This window comes from Anomalospiza imberbis, unplaced genomic scaffold, assembly GCF_031753505.1.
Source record: "Anomalospiza imberbis isolate Cuckoo-Finch-1a 21T00152 unplaced genomic scaffold, ASM3175350v1 scaffold_47, whole genome shotgun sequence".
NCBI lineage: Eukaryota > Metazoa > Chordata > Aves > Passeriformes > Viduidae > Anomalospiza > Anomalospiza imberbis.
This window is the reverse complement of record NW_027100078.1, coordinates 548756-575711: the sequence shown is the minus strand read 5'-3', so window position 1 is coordinate 575711 and position 26956 is coordinate 548756. Positions and strand designations below refer to the sequence as shown.

Here is a 26956-nt window from a genome sequence, read left to right as displayed (position 1 = left end):
GGCCTCCGGCTCAGCCTGGAATGCACCTGGTGAAGAGCAGTTGCCACCAGTGGATCTTGGCTTTGCCGTGGAGCAAATGATCCGGGAGATCAGGAGATCCCTGCCTGAAAGGTCTCCCTCTGCTCAGGTAACCCATTGGAGGGGAATGGAAGAGGCTGGGCTGAAAGCTTTTGAACACTGTTAGATGGAGAAGGAGAGCAACTGTATCCTTGATGCGATTCCAGCAAAATACTGAATGATCTTTAGTTTTCTTTTTTTCTATTGTTCTTTCAAGGGCAATATGAATGTTGCCCCTGAGTCTTCAGGAGGGGAGCCTGTGAACCGGGCTGCAGCAGAGGAGACTTCATCTGGCACCGAGAGCTGCGAGAACAGTTCCCCAGAGCCCGAGGAGCCTGGTAAGGACAGAGCCCCCGTTGGTTTAGAGAGGTGTGAGACGGCTGCTCTGAGCCTGCCTCTGGCAGGAAGGGAGACGAGAAGAGTTGAGCTCTTGTCTGCAGGGTTGGTGCTTCCTGGTGCCTTTAGTTCAAAGGCACATGCACAACCTGCCCGAGCTCTGCCCTCCACGCTTCGCCAGAGGCTTGCCAAGCCCTCTGCTGTGGCAAGAGAGCAGGGAATAAACCTGACCTTGTGGGAGTTGTGCCACCAAGCTGGGTGTCCCAGTCTGGTTCATACCTCAGCCCCCAGCAGCCTTCAGCCATTTCAGTGAGGACTGTGGTCTCTCTGTCACTGGGACTGTCTGTGTTTCAAGCTCTCGTGGGTGCCATTTGCACTGTGGGTGCTGAGACTTTATTAGGATACTTAAATACTTTACACAGTTCCGTTTTGAAAACTTGGAAGGATCCCTGTTCTTTATAGAGCAGGCTTCAAATTGCCAAGTGAGAGTCTGCCTTTCAGGCCGTCTTTTAATGTCCCTGATAGAAGGACAATTGGTGCTCAAGGGACGCTTGCGCAAGGGCCAGTATTGTCTCAGTGTTCCCTTTGCTTCCCAGATCCCGTGTGATCAACGTGTCCAGGAGGGCTGCCCTGTGTGCCAGGAAGAGACAGAGGGAGAGCCTGTGACCATTGGGCAGGTAGAATTCCTCTGTCTCTAGTTATATTTCTAGATGTGTATAGTTCTATTTATTGATATATGTAGTTGTATTTATAGATTTATGTAGTTATATTTATCTATCTACATCGACAGAGATTTGTCTAGTTAATTTATTTTTAGTTTTAGGTGTATATATTTATATTTTTAGATGTGCAGTTATAGTTGTAGATGTCCATAGTTGCCTTTATACATGTGTATAGTTACATTTACATATATATATAGTTATATTTGTAGATAGGCATATTTATATTGATATATGGGGGTTTAGTTACCTAGATTGATATCTGTATAGGTGTAGGCCTCTTTTTAACCTCTTCCCCTGCTCTGCTTCCTCCCTCACCTCTTGCTTTTCCCCCGTGCCCCCTGTGTCCCCTCTCCCTGTGCTGGGTCCGAGCTGGCGGCCTGGCCGGGCGGAGCAGCAGTTCCAGCCCCGGGTGTCCCTGGAGCGGTGGGAGCTGCCGGTGGCCCCAGGCAGTGTCCCCTGAGGAGCTGCTGAAGGACGGTGAGACTGAGGGGGCTGAGGGGGCGGTGACGCTGAAGGGACGGTGACCCTGAGGTGCTGCTGGGGCTGAGGGCTGTGGGGCAGCCGAAGGCGATGGTGGCACTGAGGTGACAGGGAAGTGGCACAGGCCGAGGGGTGGCGGGTCTAGGGGGACGGGATGGGTCAGAAGGGACTGAGGGGCTGAGAGGACTGTGAGGGGCTGAAGAAACTGAAGGGGGCTGGGGCTTTGCCGAGAGCATGGCGGGGCTGAGGGGATGGAGGGGGCCGGCAGGGAGCACAGAGGGCTCCGGGACTGCAGCTCTGCCAGGCCTTGGAACCAGTTGCAGAGCCTCCGCTTTTGCCACAGCTGCAGTGGAGACCTTGAGGACAGCCGGAGACTGACGGGAGCCAGCAGGGAGAAGCTGAAGGCCAGCAGCAAGAGCAGGGAACGGGGACCTGCTGCTGCCACGCTGGAGAGAGCCCGGGTGAGGCCACAGGGCCGGGGAGGCAGGGTGGGGCTGAGGGTGGCGTGGGCTGTGGCCGTGGGCACTGCCCGGCGGGGCAGCAGCGGGCCCTGTCCGTGCTGGGGCTGCTCAGCGCAGCTGCCCCGGCCGGCACAGGGGCTGTCCTTGGGCAAGGCAGCTGTGCCGGCAGGGCCCGGGAGCTGTGCCGGCTGTGCCGGGCTGCCGGGGCTGCGGGACAGTCCCGCCGCGGCTGCGCTCACCACAGCCTGGCCCGCTCGGCTGCTTTTTCTTTCTAACCCTCCTGGGGAGGCTCTGAGATCTTCCCTTCCCTGATGGAAGTGCAGCTGCTGCCAAGGAAAACGTCCCCATACTGACTCAGTGCTCCCTTTGCTTCCCAGCTGTGCCATCTGCCGTCCCTGTCCAGGAGAGCTGCTCTGCACGGGAGGAAGAGCCCGAGGGAGAGGCTTTGAAGATGGGCCAGCAGCAAGAGCAGGGAACGGGTGTTATAAGTTAAAGTAAATAATTTGTCTGATCCTTTAGGGATTGATAAAAGGATTTTTATTGATTACAGCAAGCAATGACAAGCAAACAGCGCTGGGTGCAGCCGGGGAGTCAGTGCTCCGCCAAGGCTCACACCGCTTCCCTTTTCCCACGGTCCTTTATTCTCCCCCTTCTTCCGCGTTTGTGGCTTTTCCGGGAGTACTCTGCGCGTGCGCCTCCAGTTGCTAGGGGGTCGCCGCCTGCTCTCTGGTGGTCGTGTGGATGAAGGCTCTCCTCCTCTTCCTCGCTGGGGGTTTATGACCCTGTAACCATCTTTCCATAGATGGTTACACACCTCCCGACCCTCGTTGTGCCATCAACTTAAGGAGTCAGCATATTCTCGGGTTTCCTGTTATTCACAAAAAACCTCTTCCTTTGCCTGAGTTCCTGTTTAATGATGAACAAAGAGACTTCTCTTGTCTGTTACAAGGGGTCTGGAACACAAGTCTTGTGAGGAATGCCTGAGGGAGCTGGAGTTGTTTATCCTGGAGAAGACTCAGAGGTGACCTTATCACTCTCCACACTCCCTGAAAGGTGGTTGCAGTCAGGTGGGGGTCGGTCTCTCTCCTCACAGCAACTGACAGGACCAGAGGACAGTGTCTTAAGCTGCACCAAGGGAAATTTAGGTTGGATATTAGGAAAAAAGTTTTTTATGGAAAGGGTGATAAAGTACTGGAATTGTCTGTCCAGGGAGGTGCTGGAGTCACGATTCTGGGATGTGTTTAAAAAAAGACTGGATGTGGCACTCAGTGCCATGGATTAGCTGAGGTGGTGTTAGGGCATGGGTTGGACTTGATGACCTTAAAGGTCTCTTCCAACCCAGCAATTCTGTGATTCTGTGATTGTGTGACATCACAGACCAGGTTGTGACATCATACAGTTGGCTGTGGCATCACTGGTTTATTATGTGACATCACAGAGCAGGATGTGACATCACAGAGGAGGTTGTGATGTCACAAAGTCGGCTGTGACATTACAGGCTGGCTGTGTGACATCACAGAACGGGCTGTGAGGACACAGAGAAGACTCTGCCATCATAGAAAAGGGCTCTGTGACATCACAGAGCAGCTGTGTGATGTCACAGAGAAGGCTGAGAAAATACAGTGTGGATTGTGACATCACAGAGCTGACTGTGAAATCACAGAGCAGGCTGTGACATGACAACGAGACTGCATAACATCACAAAGGTGGCTGTGACATCATAGAGCTGGCTATGACATCACAGGGTGTCTGTGACATCACAGGCTGGGCTGTGACCTCACAGGGCAGATTTTCTGACATCACAGAGCAGACTGAGACCTCAAAGAGCAGGGTGTGACCTCACAGGACACCTGTATGAAATCACAGGTGGCCTGTTACATCTCAGAGTGGGCTGTGTGACATCACAGGAGCTGTGTGACATCACAGGGGCTGTGTGAGGTCACTGGGGAGGTCACTCCACCCCAGCCCCCCCTCCCAGTTCCCCCAGAGAAGTCCAACGCTGCTCGTGCACAGCGGGGTCCCCTGTCCCCCCGGGTCCCCCCGCCCCTGGCGCCGCAGCCTCCCCCAGAGGATGTTCCACGAGATCGACCCCAGAGCCTGACACGGGGCCGGGGGCCGGGGCTGTGGGGGGTGGGACAGGGGGACAGGGACCCCCCGGCAGCGTCCCCGTGTCCCCCAGGGCCAGAGCCTGGGCCAGGGCTCCTTCACCCTGTTACCAACGAGGGCTTGAGAGCACTGAAAAAATCCCCAGCAAGGGATCAGCAAAAACCAGATTTAATATTAAGCGACAGCACCACAAAGTTCCTTGGCAAGAGTCACTCTGCTCCTGGAGCCGTTGTGATGGTTGCTCGCCATGGAAACCTGCCCTGGCCCCTTGCTCAGGGCTGCTGTCACTGCCCAGAGCCAGAGGGGATCCCTTGCTGGTGGCTTGTGCCATGGCCACCTGCCCTGTGCCGTGCTGGCCGGTCAGGCGCCGCGGAACCAGCAGCAAACGCCAGGGCCAGGGCCAAAGGCCAGGTCAGTCCGACAGAAAGGGGCAGTGCTGGGCACTGTTTCCATGGCAGCCCTCACTGGGGGTGACACCTGGGTCACCTGTCCTGGCAGTTGCCATGGAAATACAAGGGTGGACAAAGGTTTTAGTAGGGCCTGGCACAACGGGACAAAGGGGGGTGGTTTTAAACTAAAGGAAGGGAGGTTCAGATATGAACAGATAAGGAGGAAATGTTTGATGATGAGGGTGGTGATACACCAGGACAGGTTCCCAGGGAGGTGGTCAGTGCCCCATCCCTGGAAACATTCAAGTCCAGCTGGGACAGGGCTCTGAACAACCTGATCTGGTGAAAGATGTCCCTGCTCATGGCGGGGTTTGGATGAGATGAGCACTGCAGAGCTCTTCCCATCCAAACCATTCCAGGACTGCATGGGCAGAAGGGGCTGCTCAGTGCACTCCATCCACTGCCTCGACTCCTCATGGTCTCTGCTGGACCCCACATCCCACAGCCAAACCCAGCCCCTTCTCTGCCTTTCCTCCCCCTGCCCCAGGGGCTGGCACAGCCAGGGGGGCACAGGTGACCTTTGGGCTTTGCAGGGCTCAGGCACAAGGGCCGTGGCAGAGTCAGGGCTGAGGTCACACTCTGTGGGCTGGGGCAGAGCCCAGCCAGAAATGAGCCCTGAGGCAGCAGCTCTGCAGTGCTGGCCACCAGGCCGGCTTGCCAAGGGAGGCTTCTGGCCATGCCCTGCAAGCAGCTGCTGCTGCCAAGGCGCCTTTGGTGCCTCAGGCTCTCCCTGGCACAGCTCCCAGCACGGCACTCTGCCCTTGTGCCCGAGGCCTTCCCTGTGCTGGGGCTGGCCTGGGGCTTTTCCTGCAGCAGGACCTGCCCTGCTCCTGGCACAGGAAAGGCAGTTCCTGCTGGAGCAGGAGGCTCTGCCTGCAATGGGCTCAAACCCCTCCTGCAAGGCCCTGTTTGCAAAGCCCCAGTGGGAAATGAAGGAGGGGCGTCACGCTGCTGTTGGGGTGAATAATGCTGAAACCAGCCTGACTCCTCCATCCCAAAGTTCCACATCCTCAGAGGGAGCTGAAGCTGTGGCATGGCTGGAAAAATCCCCAGAGAAAGGAACAACCAAGTGACACCACTGAGAGCTCCTGCAGAGCTGCTGAGCTGGCCCAGCCTGGGCACATCTGACTGACAGGGCAGCGCTTCAGACTAGAAAAGCCCCATCCCAAATTTTAATGGCAGTGTCTCCTGACATTTCCCTTCTTGGGGGCTGTGGAGATTCCTCCCTGCAGTGGGGACACCCCCTCAAGGTCACTGCTCCAGGCTGAGCCAGAGATTTGCCCATGGTGGTTGGTCGGGGGCAGTGACATCAATCTCTGCTTAAGAACTGGTTTTTGTTTAATACAATTGCTTCAAAATTGCTTCCTGTTTCAGCCTGAGTGTCCCTGCAAGAACTGGGCATCTTTCAGGCAGTTCCAGAAGCTCAGGGATCTCATTTCATGAGGAATCTGGGATGCAAATGGCCTTGTAAGAAGGACAAAAGCAGAAGCAATGGACTAGAAATAATTAAAAAAAAATACCCTTCTTCCAGACAAAGTCCACCAAGTCATTCCCTGCATTTCTCCTTTTCAAATTCTTTCCGTCACCTACTCTCAGAGGTCCAGCCTGTTCTGGTGCTTATCATGAACTGACTGTGCTCTTGATTTATACCAGCACTGGAGATGTAGAATCACCCAAACTGAACACAGAAACAAACTCCCTCTGTCCCATTTTCATGTTCTAGATCACTTTCCAGGTGTCCATGGAGATGTGGGAATGATTATCACACAACTCTGCATTTCTGGCTGCGGGCTCTGGAGATTCCTTCTCTGCATTCAGTCAGGCTTGTATTCCCTAACAAGTCCTGGTTCCACCTCCTGTTTCCCAAGGCTGGAACAGTCACAATGAAAACCTCACCAATGGCACAACTCCCCAGCTCTCCAGGAAGAGAAAGGACAAGCTGTCAAGTTCTCCAAACCTTTGTCCTGCTCTGCTGCAAGAGTCCTGCTGCACACCCGCTGTGGAAAGCCAAGAGAAGCTGCAGGTGGTGGCACATCTTGTGACAGGAGCTCAACCTGGTTCTCCAGGAAAGGTTCTTGAGAAGAGCAAACAGGACTGTGGAGAAGATTCCTGGAAAACTGAAACAGCTTTCCAGAAGTGAAATGAAAATTGAAAGAAACAGTCCAAGATGTTTTCCTCTATTTATTTCTCTGCTCCCTTTTTCCATCTTGCACTACTTCTCCATCCCATTAATTCCAAATGCATCTCACCTCTAAGATCAGTGACTTAGCGAGTTCTAGACACTCTAAAGTACCATGAGCCACACAGTTTGCCTTCCAGTTTTTGCTGGAAAGCAACACTGGAGCCATAAGTGCAGGACCAGGACCAGGGAATCCTCCAGCCAGGGAATGTGCCCCGACAGGGTTTGATACTCAGCAGGGACAATGCACGGCAGCGACCGAGGAGATACCTCTGCCCCCGTGCAGGAGCCCAGACTCTGGGTCTGGGCTGAACAGGGCAAAGTTCCCGTGTTTGGACAGGCTCAGGGGCTGCCCCCGGGGAGCGGGGGGCTGGGCGTGGGGGTGAGCGGGCAACGGAAAAACGGACACGGGGACAAACGGCCCCGGAGCTTCAGTTGCAGCAGCAGCAGCAGCGGCGGCGGCAGCAGCAGCAGCAGCAGCCAAAGCAGAGACTCCCTCTTGATTCTCCTCTCCTTCCCTCGCTGTCCCGCACCGTCTCCCGCTCTCCCTTTCCCGCTGTTCCCTCCTCTCCCAGTCTCTCTCTCTCCCCATTCCCGGCCGGGCCATGCCCCCGGCCCGCCCCCGGCTCCGGGCGGGGCTGCCCCATCCCCGCCCCCGGCCGTCCCGCCGGGGTCTCGCCTCCGCCCGGCTCTGGCCGTGCTGGCGGTGGCGCTTCTGGGCGGGCATCGGTGCCTGGGGCTGGGACGGCATCGCCTCCCTCTGGCTCCGCCTGGCCCGAGCCTGGCCCCGGCCCCGGCTCCTCCCGGGCCCCGCGGAGGACACACGCGGCGCGGCCGCTGCCGCCGCCTCCGCTGCGGCTTCCCCGGCCCGAGCTCCGCCGCTCGGCAGCGCGGCCGCCGCCCCCGAGCCGCCGCTGTCCCGTTGCCGGGAGCGAACGCCTGGGGAGGGCCGGCCCGGGGCGGTCGGGGGGCGGTCGGGGGGCCGCTCCTGGCCCCGGGCCGAGCGCTGACAGCCGCGTCCCGCCCGCAGGGAAGGCGCAGCAGGGCCTGAAGGAGCGGTACCGGCTGGGTTCGCTGCTGGGCAGCGGCGGCTTCGGCAGCGTCTTCGCGGCCACGCGGCTCTCGGACGGCGCCCCGGTGAGCGGCGGGGCCGGCGGCGGGCGGAGGAGGAGGAGGAGGGGGAGGAGGGGGTGGAGGAGGAGGGGGAGGAGGAGGGATAGAAGGAAAAGGAGAAGGGAGAGGGGGGAGGAGGAGGAGGAGGAGGAGGATGGGGCTGGAGCTGGGGCTGGGGCTGGGGCTGGGGCTGGGCATGGCGGGTGGCGAGCTCAGCCCGCTGCTGCTCTTGGCTTGCAGGTGGCCATCAAAAGGGTGCCAAGGAACCGCGTCCGGCACTGGGGCGAGCTGGTGAGTGAGCGGGGCCAGCGGCAGAAGCCGGGCCGTGCCGGGCGGGGATGAGCCGAGGCCCGGCAGGGTGGGAGCCACCAGGACACCTCGAGGGAGAGCGGGCGTGGGGTCAGCGCAGGGCGAAGAGCATCCCGTGCTGGGTGAGGGGTTCCTGACCCCTGGCACGGCATCAGCCCCACTGATGGCATCGTGCTCCTCCCGCAGCCCGACGGCACCAGCGCACCCCTGGAGATCGTGCTGCTGGAGAAGGTGTCCACTGGCTTCCCCGGTGTCGTCCAGCTGCTGGAGTGGCTTGAGCTCCCCAAATACATCTTGATCGTGCTGGAACGCCCGAAGCGGTCTCAGGACCTGCATCATTTCATTCGGGCACGGGGATTCCTGTCCGAGGAGGTGGCGCGGGATCTGTTCCGCCAGGTGCTGGAGGCCGTGCAGCACTGCACCAGCTGCGGGGTCCTGCACAGGGACATCAAACCAGGGAACATCCTGGTTGACCTGGCCACCGGGCAGGCCAAATTGATTGACTTTGGCTGTGGCACCTACCTGCAAGACACAGCCTACACTCGCTTTGCAGGTGAGCCCATGCAGGGGTGTGCTCTCGGTCCTGGCATCTCATGGCCCAACATCTCACAGCCCAAGCTGGGTGTGGCAGCAGGGATTCTCCCTTTTGCTGCCCTTCATGGCACTGAGATTTCAGCTGAGTTGCGTTTGAGCAGGGCTGGGTGGGGAGCCAGCTTCAAGCCCTGCTGGCAGCCTTTGCCCACCACTCTGCCCAAGACTGGGGCTGGGGCTGGGGCAGCCAGCCCAACAAAAACACGGGTGGGTGGGGGTAGCAGAGAGGGGGGCTGTAACCTGTGTCCCAGCCAGTTTGGTGTGCAGGTGACAAAGGGCTTGGACTGCTCCACTCACCTGGTTTGTTTTGGATTCATGATGTTTTTTGGGCAGTGCAGGCAGGGAGGATGAAGGCATGGTTTTCCCAAGCACTGGGTGGGTTTTTCCTCCTCATGGTCGGGCCTTCCAGGACTTCTGCTGCCCTCTTCCAACCCCAGTGGCTTCTTTTCCAACCCCGAGTCTATACACAAGTCCCAGGTGCTGGCGAGAGGGCAGCGGGTCACCCCGTGTGCCACTGGGGCAGCCCCCACACGCCCAGGGATGCTGGGGCCAGGCTCTGGGAGCAGCAGCATTCCCCTGATGAACCCTATCTGTATTCCACAGGAACACCGTCATACAGCCCCCCGGAATGGATCCACTTTGGATTTTACTACGGCAAGCCAGCTACCATCTGGTCCCTGGGCATCCTGCTGCACCAGATGGTCTGCGGGGAGCACCCTTTCAGGAGGAGCCAGAACATCAGCTGGAACCATCAGCTCTCGCTGCCACGACGGCTCTCTCAAGGTGGATCCTCATCTCTGGCCACGGGGGCAATGCCAGTGCTGGGAGACAGCAGCAGCTCGTGAGCATCCCGCTCTGGCAGCTGCTGAGGAGGTGGCACATGTCCTGCTCTCCTGCTCTCCTCCAAAACAGGGAATTGATGGGGAAGTTTAGGCCCAGCTCTGAGCACATCCAGCATGGCCTGGACACGGGAATAGTGAGGCAAAGCCAACAGGAGCCTTCTCCAACTGACCGGCGGGTTCTGGTTTCTCTGCCCAGAGTGCCAAGATGTGATCAGGCGGTGTTTATCCATGCTGCACTCGGACAGGCCCTCGTTAGAAGAGCTGTCCTGTGATCCCTGGCTGCAGGATATTGATCGGCCCTAGAAGAAGGGAGAGAGCCACAGGCACACTTTGATGCAAGGCCCTGGTAAGTTGCAGCTCCACACATGCCTTGGCAATCAGAAGCAAAGGAACCCAGACATTTTGTCCTGCCTGTGTCACTGCCCAGGGGTCATCAGATGGGGACACGCAGCCCTTGTGCTGGAGCTGAGCTGCTCTGCCCAGCACTGGTGGCCACCATCTGACCTGGTTTTGCTTGTCCTGGTTCCCTGACAGCTCTGGGCCCTGGGCAGAATCCAGACAGCCTGGGCTCACCCCCAGGGAAGGAGAAGGAGCCCCTGGAGAAGCTGTACCAGGTGGGGCTGCTGCTGCTGGGGACAGCGAGGACGACATCAAGGATGACAACCTCTTCCTCCAGCTGGCCACCGGCAGCTGAGGATGATGGACTTCGATTCTGGCACCTTCTCCAAAGCCAGGCTCCACAGGGAATTTGCAGGTGAGTCCACACGCAGGGGGATGCTCCCAGATTTGGGCATTGCACAGCCTGGCCAGGAACCAAAGGTTCCCCTTTTGCTGGGGTGGATGCAGCTGATCCTTCAGTCGGATGCCAGGCTGCTTTTGGCAGGGCTGGGGGATGGGCTGGGGTGGTGATGAAATGGGAGTGGGCTCCTGGCCCTGCCAACAGCCCCAGCACCCACCGTGCCCCGGGCTGGGGCTGGGGCAGCCAGCCCGACACAAACAAACCCCCATGGTGGGAGCAGAGGTGGGACTCCAGAACCTGTGCAGGGGCTGCTTTGCTCTGCAGGCAAGGAAGGGCTTGGGCTGCTCCACTGCCCCTGTTTGCTTTGGGGTCACCGTTATTTTGGGGGGCAGTGCAGGGGGGAAGGGAGAAAGCCTGGGCTTCCCTCACCTGTGGGTGGGTTTTTCCCTGGCATGCAGGGGTTGGGCCCTCTTTAAGCCCCTGACAGAGATAAGATTTTTGACCTTTTTTCTTGCTCCCCTTTTTGTCTGTAATCTATTTTCAAAATTTTGTTGTGTGTTTTCCTAGAGGAAGCGTTCCAGGTGGGGTCTAGTCTGGATGGGGAAGTGCTTGGGAGCAGCTGTGGCGTGGATGGGCCGTGCACTTGGAGAAGGATGAGGACATGGTTTGGGACCAGCTTTTCTTCCAGCGGGGGATGGCGTCAGGTGGGTCCCGTCTGCTTGGCATGGTGGGATCAGAGCTTTGGGGAGATGGCAGCGAGCACAGGAGCGTCCTGCTCTGGGCAGCTGCTGAGGGCTGGATGTGCCGTGGCCGGCTGCAGGCTGGGCACATGTCCTGCCCTCCTGCTCTGCTCCCAAAGGCAGCAGGGATGGGCAGCTCTGGGCACAGCTCTGGGCACGGCCAGCATGGCCTGGGCACTGCGGGCAGCTGGGACAAGGGGACAGGAGCCTTCAGCTGACGGGCACTTTCTGGTTTCTCTCCTTGCAGCCGGGCTCTGCGGGTGCTGAGGCTGCTCTGGGCTCTGCCAGGGCTCTGCTGGAGCTCAGCACCGGGCCGCAATCAGCCAAAGAAGAAATGGGGTGACCTGCAGCACAGACCTGCTGGAGCATTTCAGCAACACAGCTCAAGTGTGCAGAGTGTACACCTCCCAGGGAAAACATGCCACCACCCCAAAATAAACTTGTTCAATAGCTTCTGAAATGAAATCAATCTGGGATGACCCCAAATGACATTTTGCAGCCTGCTCAAGCTGTAGCTCAGCCTTTCTCTGAACAGTTCTCTCCCTCACCTGCCTTTTACTTCCCAACTGCTCCCTCTTTTCCCCCAGTGAGTTCCCAGCCCATGGCAGTCTCCACCACACTGTTGCATTCCTTGGTGCCTCTCACCACGAGGAAGGCTGAGCTCCAGGCTTAGGGACTCATCCTTTCACTGGCTGAGGAGCAGCAATGTCTCAGAGGTGCAGTGGGATTTTAGTGTCATTCAGAGCTGCTCTCCAGCCCTCAGCTCTCCTCACTGCTGAGTTCTCACTCCCATTTTTCTTGTCCTTGCAGCAGGATGAGCTCTGTGAATCCCCTTGAGCCTCCCCACTCTTCCCAGCCCACGCACCCACCTCAGTTAGGCTGAAGCTGCAGCTTCTCTGTCTCCTCTGGCACACCAGTCCAGTCCCCTGTGCGGGGAGCCCCAGCCCCAGAGCACAGCACTCAGCAGTGCACTCCGGGCTGGAGCAGCTGCCCTGCAGCCCTGGCTTGGCTGTTTGTGGCAAGGGAATGCTCCCTGTTTGCAGCTGTCCCTGCAGGATGGCCCCAGGGCAGAGCCCAGCCGGGCTCCCACTGCAGCCCCTGAAGCCTGGGGCAGACAGTGGTCCCAGAGCTGAGGTTCACGGGGAGCACCCAGAGCATTTCCTCCACTGTTGCATCAATGCTCATTGTGTTAAGAATACTTCTAGTAGAGGTATTACAATTTTCTAAAACACACTGTCGTAATAGGGTTCTCTTAATGAAGTCCTGTACATCAGCTAAATTAATAGCTTCGGTCACCCGGTCCACAAAGGAAGTAAAAAGCTCATTTCTGCCTTGCTTAATAGACATAGAAGAAGGAGATACTGGTTTTGTCCTAACCATGGAGATTGCTTCTCTAGTTAATTGTATGGTAGCTTTTCATATTTTAGCCCCTACTCGTGCCTGCATTTCAGTTGTAGTGAATTGCCCAACACTTATTAATTGTTCAACAGTTATCCCAAATAAGGGCTCATTCTGCTGTCATGGAGTCTTTGCAAAATGATTACATAATTTATGCTAGTGGGCTTGCCACAGCATTAACTGAGACTGTGTCATAATTATTCTTATGATACTTTTAATATCTTTTGGAAGAAGGAAACCTGAGCCCCATATGGAATTAAGCATTTGCTTTGCAGGTTCCCCGTGTAGCCCACAGTCATTAACTGCGGCTCTCAATTGTGAAAGCAATTTCCAATCCACAAGATGATAATTGGTTGTTTCTCCCCCTCCTGCATTCGGTGTATAAGCAACAGGAAAAGCTTGGCAATCTATGTCAGTAATAGTAGAACAAGTCATAATCTTTATTACTTATTGCTTCTTTTTGGATACTCAACCAATTCATTCTGTGTATTCCTGGTAAAATTTTAGGATGTTCTTGCTTAAAAGGATTACTAGCAGATGTCACTAAAACTCTTTTATGGCTGTTCTGAACAGTTTCATCCTGCAGCTGCTTTCTTTTAGCCTGTGGAAGTCTTTCACCATTTATTACTGATTGTTCATTCCCGGGGAGGGGATCTGTGGCTGACTGAGCAGCATTAAAGGCAGGATTAAAAGCAGGGGGAGCAGTAGGTTGCTTATCACTCGATCTGCTCTTAATTTCAATAATATTTCTTACTGGAGGAATAGGATTGATATCAACCTCTAAAGAATGCATTCCTGGTTTAACCCCTTCTAAAGTGGCAGTAGCAACAGCAGCAACTTTCTTTTCTGCTTGATACTTCTGCAAACAATTTATGACTGAGCGCCACGACCTCATTAGCTTTCGGGCAGCCTTATCATCATCAATCACCTTAAACTAAAGAATGTTCTCTAATCCACGCCACTCTTTCTCATCAAAGAGATCCCCCGAGGCTTTAAATAAGCCTTGAGCCCGACCATAGGTGTACAAAGCTGGCGGATCTTTATCTAAATCTATATCAGCTAAATCACGTTTCTGTAAGTAATTGAAGAGCTACTTCACTTTCCATAATCTGACCCTTAAGTGCAGCCTTTGTACCTTGCAAGCCGCAGCTCTTCCCCAGACGGCGAGTCTTATCCTTGTACAACTCATATCTCAAGGATATGCTGCTTTTTTGCTATCTGTACATGCACAGTGTACTGTTCACAGGCCAGTGCTGTTCCCAGGCCAGTTTCCCAGGCCAGAGCTCCTCCCGGGCACAGAGCTCAGGTCTGGGGTCTCAAACAGAGGATTGCTGGAACAATTGTTCCATCGATCCATGACCCTGTTCCTGCAGCCATTCCCCAACACCTGGTGAAGCTGTGACAGCTCCTGCTGAAGGTGTGTCCTCCTCTGCTGAAGATGTGACAGCTCCTGTACCCATCTACAATATGCTAAAAATGGTAAAACCTAAACTTCTCACCCATGTGACATACTAAACTACTCTCTACAATCCCTAAAATCCCTAAATGCTCGTTGCCCCGGGGGGATGCTGTGTCGGTGTTCTCCTTCCTCAGCCCCGGGGATGCTCCGCTGGTTGCCCTGGTCCTCCCGGTTCCATCGTCCTTGCTCCAGGGCGATGCTCCGCCACTCTCGGTACTCACTGCCCCATGGGATGCTCTGGCGGGGTCCTCCCCCCTCTCCCCAGGGCATTCCTCTCCGCTGTCAGTGGCCAGAGGTGGCTCCGGGGCGCTCCCGGGGCTCTGACACCGCCACCCCAAGGCGGGGAGTGGGCGTGGCTCACATGGGGGGAGTCCCAGCCCCATTCTGGGGATCCCAGGCCCATAGGGAGGGGTCTCTGGGGGTCCCTGTCCCATTTCTGGGGGTTGTAGGTTCATGGAGATGGGTCTGTGGTGGTTCCAGTCCCATGGGGATGGGGCTCTGGAGGTACCAGCACCATTTTGGGGGGTTTTAGGGTAATGGGGAGGCTTCTCTGGAGGTCCTAGCCCCATTTCTGGGGTGGCCAGTCCATAGGGAGGGGTCTTCTGAAGGTCCCTAGACTATGGGGAAGGGTCTGTGTGGTCCCAGTCCCACTTTTGAGGGGGAACTTTGTGATTTGTTTGGGTGGCGAGCGACTCGTGGGGACAGCAAAGATCAGCCACAGAATTTAATAAGATTTTTTGCCAATTTTACTTTGGAAAACACCTTACCTTTGGAGAATGCTCTGGTGGGGGTCCGTGCTCCTTCCACCTGATCCCGGCACTGTCTTTTTCATTGCCCCGGGGGGATGCTCTGCTGGTGTCCTCCCTCCTCACCCAGGGGCATTCCCGGCCACTGGCCGCCGTCCATGGCCGGAGGTGGCTCCAGGGTGCTCCAAGTTGCTGAGGATGTCAGCAGCTCCCACTGAGGCCATCCCTGCCCAGAGACCGTGGGGGAATGGGCAGACAAGGAGAGCGTCCCTGGGGCTGGGGCAGCAGAACTCAGAGGCACCAGCGGCTCCAGCTGGGAAATGGAGTGTGGAATGGGGCTGTGAAAGCCCTGCCTGGGCTGTGCCAAGCAGGACACACAAGCCCTGACTCCCATCCCCCAAACAACTCTCTCAAGGAGACATTTAAGAGGAATTACAATTGTTTGTGTCCTCTGAGTTGGATGAACAAGAGAAATACCAACAAGAGATTCTCATGAGCTCAAAACAACAAAACAGCCTTTATTGGGAACTTTAGAAACCCAGAGAAACTTTGGTAAAAGGTTTAGCATGACATTCAATCAACAAAAACACTTCCCAAAGCATTACCTTGGCCCATTCAACTTCACAGACTATTAGCTCATTCAATTTTAAGTTAATCAACATTTGCACGAGGACCAAAATAGAAGAAATAGACACAGAAAGAGAGAAAGACAAAAAATATACAGAGAAGCACACACAGAGCTACCAACTCCTGGATTCCAGCAGTGCTCAGATAGAAATTCCAAGAGGAGGTAGGGTCAAGATGTGTGCTTGCCTTGTGCTCAGCCTTAAACACCCCTTGGTGTTCCTGGGCCCTTCCCCCAGGTGGGACTTGGGGTCATTTGGTCACTCAGGAGCTGGGCTGGGGGCTCCAGAGGTGGCTGTGGAGCATTGCCTGTGCTGTGCCAGGGACTGGCAGACACTGCTGGGCTGGGATAGAGGCTCTGGGGGGATTGGGGTTCCAGGGCAGGGCAGGGCTGGGGTTCCAGGGCAGGGCAAGGCTGGACCTGCCCCTTCCTCCCCACACATGAAATGTTTCCAGCCAACAATCTCCTCCAGTCTGTCACAACATGCAGTGTTGGAGGTGAAATCCCAATTCTGGCCATGGGCACCTGGACAAGAAGGACAGTTCTTTTCCATATGAATGAAAGCCCCAGGTCTCGGCTCATTTCTGGTTTGATTGCCTGGATTCTGTTTGGTTTTGTTGTAGCTTTGTTTCCTTTTCTGTGCCTGAAGTGTTCAGTCAGGAGCAGAGTGACTCTTGCCAAGGAACTTTGTGGTGCTGTCACTTAATATTAAATCTGGTTTTTGCTGATCCCTTGCTGGGGATTTTTCAGCGCTCTCAAGTCCTCGTTGGTAACAGGGTGAAGGAGCCCTGGCCCAGGCTCTGGCCCTGGGGGACACGGGGACGCTGCCGGGGGGTCCCTGTCTCCCTGTCTCACTCCCCCACTGCCCCGGCCCCCGTCCCCGTGTCAGGCTCTGGGGTCGATCTCGTGGAACATCCTCTGGGGGAGGCTGCGGCGCTGGGGGCGGGGGGACCCGGGGGGACAGGGGACCCCACTGTGCACGAGCAGCGTTGGACTTCTCTGGGGGAACTGGGAGGGGGGGCTGGGGTGGAGTGACCTCCCCAGTGACCTCACACAGCCCCTGTGATGTCACACAGCCCCTGTGATGTCACAGAGCTGCCCTGTAATGTCACACAGCCCCCGTGATGTCACAGAACCAACTCTGAGATGTCACCCTATGATGTCATACAGCTGCTCTGTGATGTCACAGAAGACTGTGAGATGTCACAATGTCACCCTACAATGTCACTATTTGTTCTTTGGTGTCACAGCCTGCTCTATGACATTACACAGCCACCCGGTGATGTCACAACCCACTCTCTGTCGTCACAGAGCCACCCTCTATGATGGCAGGATCTGCTCTATTCCCTTATACCCTTCTCTATGATGTCACAGCCTGCCCTGTGATGTCACAACCCCCTCAGTGATGTCACAAAACCCTCCCTGTGATGTCATGCTGCCACTCTGTAATGTCACAGCACACACTTTGACCTCACTGCCTGCTCTATGATGTCATACAGCCATGCCATGATGTCACAGCCTGCTCTGTGATGTCACACAGTCCCCTCTGTCATGCCATAGCTGCTTGATGACCTCACACAACACGCTCTGTGATGTCACAGCCCAGTCTGTGACCTCACACAACCCACTCTGTGCAGTCACACAGCCCCTCTCTGACATCACAGCTGCTCTGTGCCTCCGTGACACAGCCACAGAGCTGCTGCTGTGACACAGCCCCCTCTGGGACACCCCACAGCCCCTGCCAGTGCTGAGCCCCTGTGAGCTCTGTCTGTGCCCTGCTCGTGTCCCTGGGATGCCCTGGCAGTGCCCCAGCCCTGCTGGGCTGTGCACAGGAGCTGCTCCTGGCCAGAGCTGTCTCTCTGCAGCGCTGCCCTTGCCAGGAGCTGCCTCTGGGCCAGGAGCCCAGCCCAGCTCAGCAGCACAGACACAGCACCAGGACTTTAATGACCTCTGGGGCTTTGGCGCTGTTTGCATCAGACCCAGTCCCTCAGAGTGTGCTAAAGAGCTTCTCAAGAACTCAAAAAGTCAGATTCAAAGTACAAACTTTCTTTAACTGTTAATGGGTTCCACTCAAGGACACAATTCATATCAAAGTGTCCCCAGGCCCCAGGCAGAGCAGAGAACTGGAGGCACTGATGACAGGTGGGGACAAACAAGGCAAAGGTGTCTCTGGTGCTGAGCAAACCTGGATGTGTCTCAGGAATGCAAAGGGCCAAGGCTGAGCCCCAGCCCCTGGCAAGGCAGATCCTGTCCCTCCCTCCTTGCTCAGGGCTCTTCCCGGGATGGGCACTGCCATGTGGGGATGTGCCATGCCAAGGGCAGGACCATGGGGCGGCCCCTGCCAGGCTGCTGAGCAGGGACAAGGAGGCCATGAGGCCCCAGGGCTGCAAGGGTCACTTGTCCCCTCGTGGCCTCAGGCCCAGGGCCAGCAGCCATGGCCAAAGGGCTGCACAGGTTGGCTCTGTCAGGGCCTTGCAGCTGCTGCACATCCCTGTGCCCTCTGCAGCCCAGGCTGTCCTGCGGTGTCCCTGCCCTGGCCTCTGTCCCTGCAGGCTGTCGTCATCCCCCGGCTGCCCCACCTCGCTGGCCCCTTCCTTTGCTGACAGCTCTGCCTCCTGCCTGCCCCTGCCTGGCCACACAAAGCCTTGGCCTTGAGACCCAAAGGGTTCATTCCATTTTTACCGTGCCTGTGAACTTCCAGCACAGGAACAAGGCATGCAGGGGCTGCTTTCCCAGCAAGGATGGCTGGAAGAGAAGAAGAACACATCTGGCTCAAGGGTGCAGTGATAGAGAAAACAAGGACTGAATCTGGGAACTCGGGGTGGGATTTATGGAAATGGGTAAATTGTAATTGGCATTTAGCGACTGTATATGAACAACACACTGGTAGAATTACATGTCCACGTCAGGTTAGGATTTATCCCTCACTGGGCCTCAGGCCTCAATAAATGATCCCCTCTTAAATAGCAAATTAGTGTTAAGGAACCTCATTCTGACATTTTGTGTTTCAGAAACACATGGCTTTTGCTCCTCTCTTCTACCTGAGAGCTTCCTGGGCAGGGGCAATTCTTCCAATTGCATCGGCATGGCTATGGCTCGAAAGGGCAGGGAGCAGATGGATTCAGCTTCTCCTGGCAGCCCCTGAGATGCCAGTTGTCATTTGTGTGCGCCGAGGATTCCGCTTCAGACTCAGAACTTGCGCAGCTGCTCCTCGGGCGCTGCTCGCACGCAGGCACAGCGGTGCTGCAGCAGCTGTCCCACACACAGGGAGGGCTCTGGAGCCTCCCCAGGGCCACCAAGGAGCGGAGGAGGGAATGTGCCCGGCATCTGCTGCAGGACCGTGGGGCTGCGGGGCATCCTTGGGTCTCTTGGATGGGGGAGGGAGCGGGGCAAACGGAATCCAGATGAGACAGGGATCAGACAGCCCCACGCCAGGCAGCGTTTTCTCCTCTGAGAGCTCCTCCGAGCTGAGCGAGCTGGTGAAGCCTGCGGAGCAAATGAGACCCGGGAGTGAGGGAAAGGCTGGCTGGGAAGGAGTCAGATAAACCCGTGTGGGCATTTCCCTTTCCAAGGGGCTCCTGGGCAGACAAAGGAGACAAGAAGGAGGCCCCACTTCATGACATTCCCTTTTTTCCTTCAGGAGCTCTATTGCAGTCACTGCATACAAGAGTTGACTTGATCCCCTTGATGCCAGGGAGCGCCAAGAGCTTGAACCTCGCTGGAGTCCAGCCCTGCCTGCCTATCACTGAGCAGAGGGAAAAGATGAAGAAACTGGGCAGGGCTTGAGCCAAATTGGCATTTTGCCACTTGTTATTTCCTCCCAGCTTTTGCAGCAGGGTGACAACCCCATGGCTGCAAACCACTCCCTTTTGCAAGGCAGACGTGGACCTCGCTGGTAGCTCAGGGCTCTTGAAGGGGCTGCTGCAGTTGGCAACAGGAGCTGTTGTTGAACTTTTAACATTGCTTAACCCCCCCTGCCAAATGCCATCAAGTGGCTGAGGAAGGACACAAAAAGATTAGCCTGGAGGAAGGGAGGCCAAAACCTTGGAAAAGGATGAAAGAAATGCTGTGATCGTGACATGACAAAAAAAAAACAATTTATTTTTGACAGCAAATGAGCACCCGCCGCCCTCCAGCCCTCCCAGACTGGCAGGCCGAGCGGAGCCGTTTCCACGGCATGAGGTGCTGGCAGCCTGCGGAGAGAAACCAGAGAGCCACGGTCAGTCACAGAAGGCTCCTGTCCCCCTGTCCCACCATGGCCTGGGCCTGGGCCAGGCGGCTGGCTGTGCTCAGAGCCCAAAGCTCCCGAGCCATTCCCTGTTTGGAGAGAAGGGCAGCGTGGCAGGCCACGTTCCACCTCCTCTGCTTAAGCACAGCACAGCAGCCTCCTCAGCAGCTGTAAGGGCAGGATGCCCGTGTGCCCGCTGCCCTCTGCCCGAAGCCCTTCTGCCAGCCCAGCTGTGGAGCCGGGTGCCCACCTCTGGAGACCTGCTGCCAGGAGAGGAGCCGATTCCGCACGAGGTCCTCGTCCTTCTTGAAGGGGATGTCCCCGCAGACCGTGGCCCCTGGGGTAGCGCTGGCACTGGAGGTGCTCCACGGACGGTGCAGGCGCTTCCCTGTCCGGTCTGGGCACCAGGTGTAATCTTCCTGGGAAAACAAAGAACAATTGCATGAAATCAATTCTAAACAAGACCTGGAAACAAGAAGCTACAAAGCCTGTCACCGTTTCACGGGCCTGAGGAGGGTCTGACCACTCCATGTGAGAATTAAACCTGTCCATGGGTGGGAAAAAACCCCACCTTTCCCGCCCTTAAACGCACCCCTTCCTCAAGGGCCTGCAAAGCAGATCAGCTGGGGCACGGCTTCAGAACCCGTCCCCCTCTGCTGCCCCCATCCACATGGATGGATGCTTTGTCAGGCTGGCTGCCCCCACCCCAGCCCATGCCAGGCTGGCTGGCAGAAGCTGCCAGCAAGGCCAGGAGCCGGCTCCCCTTCCACAACACCCGTCCCCTGTCCCACCAAAAGGCAGCTTGGTGGCCGGGGGAAAAATTAATATTCCCCAGTGCCGCCGAGCAGGGAACCTGCGGCGCGTGGCCAGCCCGAGCCCTGCCATGCCTGGAAGCACGAGCACCCCCCGCCCCTGCGCCGGCTGGGGACTCATCTTGATTTCATCAGGGCGCAGAGCGTGTCCTCCAGGAAGGGGCCGCAGCCAAAGCCACTCGGCTTTGCCCCGCCAGCGGCCAGCTCGAGGATGGTGTTCCCAGCTCCATGTGGTGCTCCAGAAGAACACGCCAGCTGTGCCTTGGCTTGCGGGCTCATCTCAATGCCATTGAGCTGCAGGGGGATGTTTCCCCTGTTCCAGTCCGTGGCACCTTCACTGCACTGCCACCCCTTCTCCAATGGGACGGGGAGCACTGAGCCGCTCCCTCCACAACTCGCCGGGGACCAGCGGAAGCATCTCCTCGGCTGTGCTCTCTCCTCCGGGCCGCGGCCACAGGGAAACGCTCCGGGGTTTTCTTGGAGTGCCACGAGACGCGTGCAGCTGGTACTTGCTGGGCTCCTGGATCCTACTGAGCAGAGGGATGGATCTCTGCTGTCTCCTGGGCCAGGCAGGGCTCCTGCAGCCAAGAATGCTCAAAAAGGTCTTCCAGTGATGGCCTGTCTGCGGGCTCCATGGATAAACACCACCTGATGAGGTGCTGGCACTCTGCAGAGACAAACCACAAACCGCCGCTCAGCGGGACAAGGCTCCTGTCCGTGCTCTCCCACATTCCACGGTGCCCAAGCCACACTAGGAGTGCTTGGAGCTGCAGCCAAAAGCTTCCCATCGATCCTCCCTTCCGGAGGAGAGCAGCCCAGAGGCACACGTGCCACCTCCTCCAGCTAACCCAGGAGATCAACCTCCTCACTAGCTGCTGGAGCGGGACGCTTCTGTGCCAGCTGCCCTCTCCCAACCCCGTTCTTCCTCCCGAGCCTTGAAGGCGCATGCCCACCTTGAGACACCCGGGGCGGGAAGAAGAGCTGGCCCCGGACGATGTCCTTGTTTGTGTGGAAAGGAAGGTCCCCGCAGACCAGGTCATAGAGCAGGATGCCCAGGGACCAGATGGTGGCTGGCTGGCCATGGTAGCAGCCAAAGAGGATCCACTCCGGTGGGCAGTACTTCGGTGTTCCTATGGGACACGGGCACAGCTCATCAGGCCCATGCTGCTCCCTCCCTCCCTCCCTCCCAGCCAGCTCCTGTCCCACAACAGCCAGCCCCTGCCCCGCCGAAAAGCAACTTGGCTGCAGCCGGCTGAAGAAGGATTCCCCCTCCTGCCCTTTCTCTCTGCCTCCCTCTTCCCCCTCTGCCAGCAAAGGGGGGAACCTCCGCTGCCCGGCTGGGCCCCGGCTTTGGGCTCACCTGACATCCGGGTGTAGAACGTGTCCTGGAGGATCGTGCCGCAGCCGAAGTCGATGAGCTTGGCCTCGCCCGTGGCCAGGTCGACGAGGACGTTCTCGGCCTTGATGTCGCGGTGCAGGACGCCGCGGCTGGTGCAGTGCCGCACGGCCTCCAGCACCTGGCGGAACAGCCCCCGCGCCACGGGCTCCATCAGGAACCCCCGCTCGGCCAGGAAGTCCCAGAGGTCCTGACAACGCTGCGGACGCTCCATGACCAGCGCGAAGCCGTCGGGCAGCTCGAACCAGTCCAGGAGCCGCACGACGCCGCGGAAGCCAGGGCACGACACCATCCACAGCAGCGCCAGCTCCATGGGCACAAGGGCGCCGTTGTGCTGCGGGGGGACCGCGATGCCCTCAGCAGGGCCGATGCTGCGCCGTGCCTTGGGCATCCCCTGCCCGGCCCCAGCGCCGCTGGCCATTGCCCGGCCCGGGACGCTGCGCGGCCCCCGCTCACTCCCCGCTCGCTCCTCTCGCAGCGTTCCGGCTGCCACCCTGCCGGGCCTCGCCTCAGCCCCGCCCGGCACGCCCCGCCGGCTTCTCCCGCTGGCCCCGCTCACTCACCAGCCGCGCCCACTCCGAGATGCGATCCCGGCGCACTCGCTTGATGGCCACCTGCAAGCCAAGGCGAGCGCCGGGCTGAGCTCCCCGCCCGCCGCTCGCCGCCCGCCGCCCCCTCCGCTCCGGCCCCGTCTCTTACCGGGGCGCCGTCGGCGAGCCGGGTCCCGGAGTAAACGCTGCCGCAGCCGCCGCTCCCCAGCAGCGGGCCCTCCCGGTAGAGCTGCTCCAGGGGAGGCTTCTCCGCCCGTGCGGGCGGCACCGCGCTCCCGCTCTTCTGCCCCGGGAACCCGACCGCCCGGCGCGCTGCTGCTTGCCGAGCCGCCCCGGGCTGCGGCGGCTCGGGGCCGGCGGCCAAGCCGAGCAGCGGCGGAGCTCGGAGCGGGGAAGCTGCTGGCGACGCTGTCGGGGCCGGGGCGGGCGCGGGGCGGCAGCGGGGCGGCTGCGGGCGGAACCGCGGGAGGGGCTTGGTTCGGGGCCGGGGCCTCGGCCGGGGCCAGCCCAGAGCCCGCGCCAGGCGGAGCCAAAAGACCGCGCTGCTCCGCCAGCACCAGAGCAAGAGGCACTTCCAGAAGTGCCACAGCCAGTACGGAGAGAGCCCGGCCGAGGCGGCTCCACGGCGGGACGGGCAGGGGCGGGCACGGGGCGGCCCCGCCGAGCGGCGCCTTGCGGGACGCGGCATGAGCCGGGCTGGGAGAGGCAGAACACGGACGGGACGGGAATAGAGTGAGTGTGAGAGGGAGAAGGGGATGGGGAGCGAGTGGAAAGTCGAGCGGAAAACCGATCGAGAGAAGCGCTGCTGCTGCTGCTGCTGCTGCTGCTGCTGCTGCTGCTGCTGCTGCTGCTGCTGCTGCTGCTGCTGCTGCTGCTGCGGAACCGCCGGAGCTCGCGAACGTTCTTCCGTTGCCTCCGCGAACCCAACGGAGGAGCCGCCGCGCGCCCCGAGGAACGAAAGAGAGAAACTGACAAATAAAACCCCAAAGTAATTCCTATTAGAGAAGTAACCAAATCAAACAATGTAGCAATAAAGAAGCGTGTTGGCTTGTGGCTTCTTTCTTCTTTGTCTGAGACGAAGCATTTCATGGGGAAGAATTGCCTCTTCAGACACTTTTGCAAGAGTGGACAGGAGTGGAGCATTTAATTTTCGAGTAGAAAAGGGAAATCGTATCAGTAATGTCATCTCTTTTCATCCTCTGTTGAGACAGTTGCAGGCTGCCAAAAGACATGGTCTGCAATGTGGAACTTGGGGCCAAGATCCTTTTTCTGCCAGAGGATGAGGAGGGGAAGTATCCCAGAATCGTGGAGTCGTGGCATGGTTTGGTTTGGAAAGGATCTGAAAAATCACATGGCTGCAACCCCCCTGCTGTGGCTGGGGACCCCTTGCACTAGCCCGGCTTGTCTAGAGCTCCATGCAGCCTGGCCTTGAACACTGTCAGGGACGGGACAGCCACACCTTCTCTGGTCAACCTGTTCCAGGAGAGACTTTTTTCTGAATTCCTTACCTAAACCGACTCTCTTTCCACCTGGATCCATTCTCTCTTGTCCTGTCCTTGCCTGCCCTCATACAAAGTCCCTGTCCATCTTTCTTGTAGCTTGCCCTCAGGTACTGGAAGGCCACAGTTGGGTCAAGTCTAAGTCTCTTGCCCAGGTTGAAGAAGCCGAGCTGTGTCAGCCCTTACTTGCAGGAGAGAAGTGTTCTAGATATATATTATAATATTGGCTTTTTGCAAATATTAAAATGGATTTTATATATGTGATGTTAAAGTAACTTTGTTCCAAATATATAGTTTTAAATTTTGTTGTTAATTAGGCTTAGACACAGTAGTGCAATAGCTGATGGAAGTATGCTTGTGTTAAAATGCCTGCTGGGATGGGATAACATCCAATGAACACAGGATGAGCACACCTGTACAGATCTGCCAACCATCAGCACTCACCGTCTGAAGGCAGTGCGGACCAAGGCCCGAACTGGAAGGGATAAAGAGAAGGAGCCAAACCCCAGCCAAGGAACACACATGCTCTGAAAAGGCAGACCCAAAGAGGGGCCATGTAAAATAGCTCCTGGAAAATGTAAACTCGTTTATGGATATGCATAAGCGGCTATGAATATGCAGCAGGCTGGTGTAAGGGAAAAGGTATTTAAGGGGGATCCCTGAAGGTAACAGGGTGGTCTTGGCTGAGTGCCAAGATGCACCCGGCCATAAATAACCTTTGCTCCATGGTCCTTGTCTCCTATTGTCCTTTATTAAACTTTTTACATTTTCACAGGAGAGTGAACGTGTTTTTTACATGGACTACATATGCTTATACAAATTCTAGGAAGACTAGTAATTTTTTCTACAATAATTGGGTTAATCATCACAAACAAACATCCATTTTGCAGCATCTCAAGCTAATAGAAGTTGATTCAATCTTCTTTCTTGATTCAGTCTTCTTGCAGTCTTCAAAGCTCTGTTTGTTCTTGCCAAGGCATTCTGATTATCAAATTTTTTACACTAATCAGGTCTGAAGTACATCAACTCACTTCTGTCCTGGCAGCATGGGCGTGTCAACTCAAGGAGGGAAACACTAACTGAGAGGATTACAGTAAGGTGAAGGTAGACTCAGCCTCCGGTGACCGAGCTACCGGGTATGATCTGTCAGATCCCCTTGAAGGTACCTCTAGTATGAATGCTCAGGGAAGAAAGGATAACCAGAGCTAGAGGGGCCCTGCCTCGAGCCAAGGAGAGGCACGGGAAAACCGGATCTTTGGTCAGTGTAGATCCGATGGCCTGGCACATCAGAGCCACAAAAATGCAACACCTTAGTTGATACTGGAGCGCAGTGTCCCCTGATACCATCGGGACATGTGGGGGCAGAACCTGTTTCCATTGCTGGGGTGACGGGGGGATCACAGCAATTGGCCCTGTTGGGAGCCAAGGTGAGCCTGACTGGGAAGGAGTGGCAGAAACATCCTATTGTGACCGGCCCAGAGGCCCTGGGTATTCTGGGCATAGACTTCCTCCAGAACGGCAATTACAAAGAACCAAAGGGACTCAGGTGGGCTTTTGGCACAGCTGCAGTAGAGGCAGAGGACATTCGGCAATTGAACACCTTGCCTGGACTGTCAGAGCACCCATCTGCAGGAGGACTCCTGAGGGTGGAAGAGCAGCGAGTGCCAATTGCCACCTTGACCGTGCATCGCCGGCAGTATCGGACGAATCGAGGTGCTGTGATCCTCATCCACAGAATGATCCGTTAGGTGGAGAGCCAAGGGATGGTCAGCAAAACCCACTCACCCTTCAACAGTCCCATCTGGCCTGTGCACAAGTCTCAGTGGAGATTGGCTGTGGACTATCGTGCCTTGAATGAAGTGACTCCACCGCTGAACACTGCTGTACCGGACATGCTGGAACTCCTGTACGAGCTGGAGTCCAAGGCAGCAAAGCGGTACGCCACTGTTGACATTCCCAATGTGTTTTTCTCCACTTCTCTGGCAGCAGAATGCAGGCCTCAGTTTGCTTTCACCTGGAAGGGCGTGCAGTACACCTGGAACCGACTGCCCCAGGGGTGGAAGCACAGTCCCACCATCTGCCATGGACTGATCCAGGCTGCACTGGAAAAGGGTGAAGCTCCAGAACACCTGCAGTACATCGATGGCATCATTGTGTGGGAGAACACTGCAATGGAAGTATTTGACAAAAGAGAGAGGATCATCCAGTTACTGCTGGAAGCCGGCTTCACCATCAAGAAGACCAAAGTCAAGGGACTTGCCCGAGAGATCCAGTTCCTGGGGGTAAAGTTGCAAGACGGATTGTGTCAGATTCCCACTGAGGTCACCAAAAGGATCACTGCGGTGTCTCCACCCACCAGCAAGAAGGAAACACAAGCTTTCCTAGGCACCATAGGTTTTTGGAGAATGCACATTCTCGAGTACAGCCAGATTGTGAGCCCTCCCTACCTGGTCACCTGCAAGAAGAACGATTTCCTCTGGGGCCCTGAGCAGCAACAAGCTTTCGCCCCGATCAAGCAGGAGATTGCTCAGGCAGTTGCCCTTGGCCCAGTCAGGACGGGACCAGAGATGAAGAACGTGCTCTACTCTGCAGCTGGGAACAATGGCTTGTCCTGGAGCCTTTGGCAGAAGGTGCCTGGGGAGACTCGAGGCCGACCACTGGGATTCTGCAGCTGAAATTACAGAGGGTCTGAAGCCAAATGCACTCCCACAGAGAAGGAAATCTTGGCTGCCTATGAAGGAGTTCAAGCTACCTCCGAGGTGATTGCCACAGAAGCACAACTCCTCCTGGCACCCTGACTGACAGCACTGGGGTGGATGTTTAAAGGAAAGGTTCCCACTACCCTCCATGACACTGCTGCCACATGGAGCAAATGGATTACTCTCATCATGCAGCACACCCGGATTGGAAACCTGAATCGCCCTGGGATTTTGGAGATAATTACAAACTGGATGCTGGTGAGAACTTTGGTCTCACTGACGGAGAGCAGCAGGAACAAGTGACAAGGGCTAAAGAAGGTGCACCATGCAACCAACTACCAGCAGAGGAAACTCGATACGATGTTTTCACTGACGGTTCCTGTGGAATCGTAGGGATGAACTGGAAGTGGAAAGCAGCC

At 56.9% G+C, this 26956-nt stretch overlaps 1 protein-coding gene, 2 long non-coding RNA genes and 2 pseudogenes across 3 annotated transcripts in view; 2 read left to right on the top strand and 3 right to left on the bottom strand.

Annotated features, from left to right (window-relative positions):
* Positions 1 to 26956, top strand: part of LOC137466906 (zinc finger protein 850-like) — an 807951-nt pseudogene that overhangs the window by 286418 nt on the left and 494577 nt on the right.
* Positions 1 to 26956, bottom strand: part of LOC137466908 (zinc finger protein 850-like) — a 743182-nt pseudogene that overhangs the window by 230719 nt on the left and 485507 nt on the right.
* Positions 1 to 26956, top strand: part of LOC137466917 (uncharacterized) — a 142864-nt gene that overhangs the window by 50304 nt on the left and 65604 nt on the right. The gene's annotated exons all lie outside the window — the stretch shown is intronic.
* Positions 6271 to 26956, bottom strand: part of LOC137466918 (uncharacterized) — an 82731-nt gene continuing 62045 nt past the window's right edge. Inside the window, exon 2 of the long non-coding RNA XR_010995339.1 lies at positions 6271 to 6306. This is a non-coding gene — a long non-coding RNA (uncharacterized lncRNA). The remainder of the gene's footprint in view (positions 6307 to 26956) is intronic.
* Positions 21523 to 22420, bottom strand: LOC137466921 (serine/threonine-protein kinase pim-3-like). The gene is made up of 2 exons (XM_068178524.1): positions 22352 to 22420; positions 21523 to 22122 (listed from the first exon to the last, which is right to left on the bottom strand). Exon 2 carries the CDS (start codon positions 22099 to 22101, stop codon positions 21523 to 21525), a length of 579 nt encoding a protein of 192 aa, XP_068034625.1. The 5' UTR covers positions 22102 to 22122; positions 22352 to 22420.